The sequence below is a fragment of the Cynoglossus semilaevis genome, chromosome 11 (genome assembly GCF_000523025.1).
Source record: "Cynoglossus semilaevis isolate Cse_v1.0 chromosome 11, Cse_v1.0, whole genome shotgun sequence".
NCBI lineage: Eukaryota > Metazoa > Chordata > Actinopteri > Pleuronectiformes > Cynoglossidae > Cynoglossus > Cynoglossus semilaevis.
Genome location: NC_024317.1, coordinates 1,276,772 through 1,283,183, shown reverse-complemented (window position 1 = coordinate 1,283,183; position 6,412 = coordinate 1,276,772). Strand labels below are relative to the sequence as shown.

At 44.1% G+C, this 6,412-nt stretch overlaps 1 protein-coding gene across 3 annotated transcripts in view; it reads left to right on the top strand.

Moving 5' to 3' along the window:
* Positions 1 to 6,412, top strand: part of LOC103385719 (sodium-coupled neutral amino acid transporter 3) — a 14,794-nt gene that overhangs the window by 3,603 nt on the left and 4,779 nt on the right. The window contains exons 2-8 of one of the 3 annotated variants that reach the window (XM_008319685.3): positions 1,703 to 1,848; positions 2,492 to 2,512; positions 2,657 to 2,738; positions 3,294 to 3,409; positions 3,894 to 3,967; positions 4,154 to 4,246; positions 4,982 to 5,063. In XM_008319685.3, coding sequence (XP_008317907.1) covers positions 1,745 to 1,848; positions 2,492 to 2,512; positions 2,657 to 2,738; positions 3,294 to 3,409; positions 3,894 to 3,967; positions 4,154 to 4,246; positions 4,982 to 5,063 — 572 coding nt within the window. In that variant the 5' untranslated portion in view covers positions 1,703 to 1,744. Of the gene's footprint in view, positions 1 to 1,702; positions 1,849 to 2,491; positions 2,513 to 2,656; positions 2,739 to 2,763; positions 2,779 to 3,293; positions 3,410 to 3,893; positions 3,968 to 4,153; positions 4,247 to 4,981; positions 5,064 to 6,412 lie in introns of those variants that run through there. The other 2 variants (XM_008319686.3, XM_008319687.1) reach the window with 2 other exon arrangements.

Here is a 6,412-nt window from a genome sequence, read left to right as displayed (position 1 = left end):
TCGACTCATTCATGACTAAACAAATATAAACTGTTAAAAAAGTTAATTATTAACTAATGTTGGAGCACGTGTCGACTAGTCCACAGACCTGACCAGAGGTCTTGACTAGAGGACTAGTCAACTAGTCAGTCCTAGTCACTCCTGGTCCTCGTTGTTACCGTCCAGCTGCTAACAGCAGTCAGGTCAAGTTAGCGTTAGCAGCACGGCTACGGTTTAGGCTAACCCTTATTTTTAGATAAAAGAAGACGAATAAAAGTAGAAACTCACGACTTTGTGCTGAAGTTAATTTTACTGAAGAAAAAAAATCCCTTTCTTGCCTCCGAGGATTCAAGGAGTTAAAGCAATCAGTGAATGTGTTATAAGGGCCACACGGTGGCAGAAGTGGGTATTTCGGTGGCTGTATTTCGGTGGCTGTACATTGTTAATCCCTGAGGGATCTTGGGAGTCATTTTTTTTTGTATTAATATTTATTTCTTTGAGTCACATGACTGATGACTTCAGACCATGTTTGTTGGTACCAAATGAATTCACCGTTATTTTGAAAGTGTGATTTAACCCAGAGTTAAACTGGACAGGGTCGACTTCACTGGCTGTTTGGCAACAAACCAGGGATCGTACGGAGTGGATGGAAATGTTTGGAGTGTAAACACTTTGTTTCTGAAGAAGCTTTTTATCCACTCAAAAACAGGAATTTGTTGAAAGGTATTATTATAATAATTGGCTAACTGCTAACTGCTAACTGCTACATCTGAACTGAAATAAACCCCACTTTGATTCAAACCTGGTTTCAACGTTCATAAAAGTTATTGTTATTACGAAGGAAATAAAAATATATTTGTCTTGAATGAATTTTCTTTATCCCAACTTTAATTGTTTTTCACGTTCACTCGTAACTGCAGCATTAAATTACTATTCATGCACACAGCCTCAGCAGCAGTCAGACCGTCAGACAGTCAGTCAGACAGGCAGTCAGTCAGACAGTCAGGCAGACAGTCAGCCAGTCAGACAGTCAGACAGCCAGACAGACAGTCAGTCAGACAGACAGACAGTCAGCCAGACAGACAGACAGACAGACAGACAGACAGTCAGCCAGACAGACAGACAGACAGACCGACAGACAGTCAGACAGACAGACAGACAGACCGACAGACAGTCAGACAGACAGACAGACAGTCAGTCAGACAGCCAGACAGTCAGACAGTCAGTTAGACAGTCAGACAGACAGTCAGTCAGTCAGACACTGAGACAGTCAGTCAACAACAGTCAGACAGGTCCCTGTTGTCCTCCAGGGTTTGTCAGTGCGATGGGAAAGTATTTTACTCACTAACATGTAATTAAAGAGTTAAAATAATAACAGTTTTTCACTCGTTAACCCATTGATGACCAAACAGATTTAAGTGACGTTTATAATGTGGAAAGACAAAGACTCATCTCCGCGCGGTAGCATTTGTGTTTATGTAAAAATAAAAAAGTTTTCATTTATATTTTTTGTGCGCTGAGTAACGATCAGGTGCTTTTGTTTCAGTCGGTGAGGGTGGGGGTGAGGGTGAGGGTGGGGGTGAGGTCGGAAGTCCTATAGCGTCTCATTTGTTGGACAAACATTGACTATTTTGATTAATAACAAGTCTGGCTGTTTTATTTCAAGCTCATAGACATCACTGACAGACTGACACGTCGACGTCTTCTTCTGATTCTGTCCCAGATATTCAAGTAAAAAAAAAAGTCGCTGTGAAGTCTTGACACCATGGAGCCGGCTCATTCAGAAATCAACATTCTAGCCAATGGGAAAGGCCACGACATCGTGGAAGACATGGGCGTCCAGATGAGCACGCTGCTGGGAGACGACCAGTGAGTATTCCCGCCGCGGTCCACGCGTCAACTCAGCATGTGTGACCAGGTTTGGGTCGGACCGTCGTCACGTCTTTGTTGAATGTGTCCAAACGCTGTTTTGTCCAGATCTGCTTTCTGATTGGCTTGAATTTCCAAAGCCTTCATTAGGGATGTCCGATAATATCGGCCAACCGATGTTAGCTTAATTATGTCATATCGGTAAGAATCGCTTTTACACCTTCACCATCGCCATCGTTAACATGACGCTCGAACACATTTTTAAATCGCTTCATTTGTTGATGTTTCTCGGTCGTCGTAGCTACAAATTATTTTTTTGTGTAGGAAACCCAACGTAGAACAGAAACTCTAACGCTAGCCTTTATCTGAACACCTTAATCAACCTGGTAATATTAATTACTAATTAGAAACTTTACCAACTATATTTGATCTAATAAATATAAAAACGAAAACGTCTACGCCGTCTGTGATTGGCTGTCGACTCGTGCAGTGTTTCCTTCGTCTGCTGTTGTTCCCGTTGTTGTTGTATTGTGACTGTTGTTGTACACGACAGTTGATTGTCTTTCTGCGTCGCTGTTGCTTTGTTCTAAACGCATGTTTACCTTGTTTTGGTGCTCGCTTCAACCTGTGGATCCTGACCCAGAAATGGCACCCAGGCGGTCAGGTAGGTCACTTTGGATTTCTACCACCGGCTTTTTTTTTTGCGCTGAATGTGTTTTGATTTGATTTGTTTATGTGACTAATTAAAAATAATAAAATAATTATTAATTCTGATGTTGGCATTAATTTGGTTTTTAACCTCATCCAGGTTTGATGATCCTGAAGGAGGTTTGGAAAACGATGAGTTTTTACCCAGTACCGATGGAAAGGCACCGGTTCGCTTCAAAGACGTAAGTGAGACACAATAAAGCACCGGTTCGCTTCAAAGACGTAAGTGTGTGAATGAGACACGATAAGAACAAAATGAACGCGTCAGTCACGATAATTCATTTGCTAAATTATTAGCTTCCTATTTTTAGCCCCGATGATCAGAACCGTTCACACACCAACCGTCCTTGTTGTCCGTCCGTTTGTCCAGCTGCTCTAACACACACACACATACTGTTGTTCACACACACACACACACACTGTGGGGAAAAAGTTTTCTTTTCACCCCGAGCCACTCAGGCTTAAAATACCCAGCATGCCTCTGTGGAGGCGTCAACTTCCAGGTGAGATTCCCGGCTTGCGTCAAACCGACCTCGTCTTTTTGGGACATATGTGTGAATGTTGACGAATCATAATCAGTCATGATTATTTGCAATCCTGAATCATTCATTGTGATTAATTGCGATTAATTGCGATTAATTGTGATTAATTGTGATGAATCCACAGCTACTCTTCCATTCTTCAGATTCATTTTTTTTTTCACCTTTATTTTTTCTTTCTTTTTTTCCCCTCACCAGTTCGAAGGAAAGACATCGTTCGGTATGTCCGTCTTTAACCTGGGTAATGCTATTATGGGCAGTGGAATCCTGGGATTGGCGTACGCCATGGCGAACACTGGCATTCTCCTGTTTTTGTAAGTCCAGAGCGTTTGATGAAGTGCTGAAAACACACCTGTTAAAAGACGTTTTCGAGGAAACGACTGTGACGTTAAATCTGCAGCTACGACGACGTGGCTCTGTTACTGGACAGATACGCTGGTCTTTACATCTGGTATCGTCCAATGATATGGTTATATCCGGGGCTAACCTTTGGAAGGCTCCTGACCCCCCCTGTCTCCCCCCCCACCCCCCATTACAGGCAGATAGAGAAGCAGGAATAAACAGAGCTCAGAATAACCAAATCCCATCTGGATCTGTCATTGAGTTCTACGTGATGACCGACAGTGTCCGACCAGAGCGTTAGCTGCGGACGAACAGTTTTAATATAAACTGTGACGTTCTTGGAATTCTGACGTAATCTGGCAGATTATTCCACACAGTATCAGCCGAAGGCTTTTAATCGGCACTAGGTCTGTTGACCTCTGTTGACCTCTGTTGACCTTTGCCCTTATGCCGCAGGTTTCTGTTGACTGCAGTGGCCGCCTTGTCTTCTTATTCCATTCACCTGCTGCTAAAGTCCTCTGGAATTGTGGGTAAGCATCACTTAAATATCAGCATTCAGACAAACTGGAAAAACAGACATGAAATAGACTCAGACCAGGGGGGGGGGGTCCACCCTGTGGCACAGTGGTCAGTGCCCCTGCCTTACACCCAGTGGTGACCGTTGGTGATTCTCTAAACAGTAAAAATTCAAACTTTTTTTTTTTATGTGTTTGAAGGGATCCGAGCTTATGAACAGCTGGGCTTCAGAGCTTTCGGAACGGCCGGGAAAATGGCTGCTGGAATAGCGATTACTCTGCAGAACATCGGAGGTGAGTTTTCAACCTCTGACCCCGCTGTGTGACCTCTGACATAAACATTAGACAGGTGGTGTCGGCCATTACGGCTCCTCCAGGTCTCAGCGACGTTCAGTTCTGTCGGATTTGTCTCTCAGTCAAAAATGAGCTCCGACACAAAACACCTTTTTGCAGAAAATATATTTATTGGTTATTTCCTGATGAAGTTTGTACGATATTTTCCAGATTATAAGTCTCTCCAGTGCCCTCTAGTGGCTGTCAGTTTGAAAAAAAAAAACATGTAAATGAGCTCCGACACAAAACACCTTTTTGCAGAAAATATATTTATTGGTTATTTCCTGATGAAGTTTGTACGATATTTTCCAGATTATAAGTCGCTCCAGTGCCCTCTAGTGGCTGTCAGTTTGAAAATAACAAACATGTAAATTTTTAGTGGTACAGAAGTAGCAGTTCACAAGCCTAGAGTGCCCTCTAGTGGCTGTCAGTGTGAAAATAGTAAACGTGAAATTATATATTTTAATATATATAAGTCGCAAACGCTGACAAAGGACGAAAAAAACCAACATTTTAGTTTCGTCTAATTTCACTTCCTGCGGGGGAGGGGCTGAAATGTCATTGTTTACTTTTGTAAAAACGTGACTCGGTGTTCAAGGCTACGTGGCTGCTGTTGACCTGACACCAGGCGTTCTTCTCACTCCTCCTCTTCCTCCTCTTCCTCTTCCTCTTCCTCTTCTCCTCCTGCTGCTGCAGCCATGTCCAGTTACCTGTACATTGTCAAGTCGGAGTTACCTCTGGTCATCCAGGCCTTCCTGAAGGCAGATCCCAACTCTGAGTGAGTATCAACATCACGGCGTTCCCTCATCATCACATGACTCTCACCTGCCCGGTGTCAAAAGGTCATGTGGTCGGGGAGTGTGTCGGCGGGGGGGGGGGGTGTGATAGGAACGGCAGCTTTCAATTGGCTGCAGAGCGGAGAGGTCAGATACGCCAGCGATGTATAAACACACAACAATCTGTGGAGTGAAGTACGTCAGCGTCACCGACACAGGCACAGCTTCCAGCTGCCTATTCAACTCTAAAATAAAATACGACATGTGATGAGGAGAGGGTACACTGGCTGCAGATACAACGCCCCCCCCTTCACCGCCCCCCCCTCACACACACACCCTCCCCCTCAGAGGGATCAGGAAACAAACAGAGACTCTGATAAGAAGAAGATGACGTGAATATTTCCGACAGTAAAGGTTTTAAAACAAACATTAAGGACAAACACCTGCTCAGAATATTCTTACAAGTACAGTTCAACATGAACCACATAGTGGTTTCTCATAAAGGTGTATAAAAACAGGTCATTCTTTCTTCACGATGTACAAATTTGTAAACAAAACTAATCAAAGCCGTTCCCTGACGTTCAGGGTCATGTGATGAAGTTTTTTCTAGTATAACTAGTATAACTAGTTCCCATGAGAACTAATTGCCGACTACCATATTATCTGGACTATAAGTCGCACCAGCCATAGGAAGAAAAAAAGGTGCAGTAGTAGATACTGGTACACAAGCCTAGAGTGCCCTCTAGTGGCCGTCAGTGTTATATATTTGACTATAGGAGTCCAAACCCAGAGTTATATATTTGACTATAGGAGTCCAAAGGATGGGAAAAAAGTGCGAGTTATAGACTGGAAAAAACAGTCGTTAAATTTATAGGAGATTTTGCGGGTGACAAAAGGTGGAGGACGTGGTAAACCCCCCGTCATGTCAGACATGTTGGACATGTTGGACCACCTGTCCTCTCACTGGTGGACAGTGTGAATGTCCTCAGAAACATAAACATCCGGTTGCCCTTCAAGCTGTTGTTTGACCAGGATTATTATGGGCCACCGTTGACCTCCTGCTGCTGTCCTCCAGATAACGTTTCCATGTGGGCCGCAGCCCGATGAAGGGCACGGCACTGGGCCGTATCAGGAGGAGTGGGACAAAGTCACACCAGCGTCGGTGTTTGGGTGGATTCACGTCAGGGTCAGGAGATTAGTAATCACTGTACTTGACAGATGAAGTATTATGACTCTGAGTACCCCACCCCCCCCCGCCCTGGACACACACACCGATCATAAATAGACCTTCCCACCCCCCCACCACTGCAGGGTGGGGGGTGGGGGGGGGGGGTGATTCTTCAAATAGAGC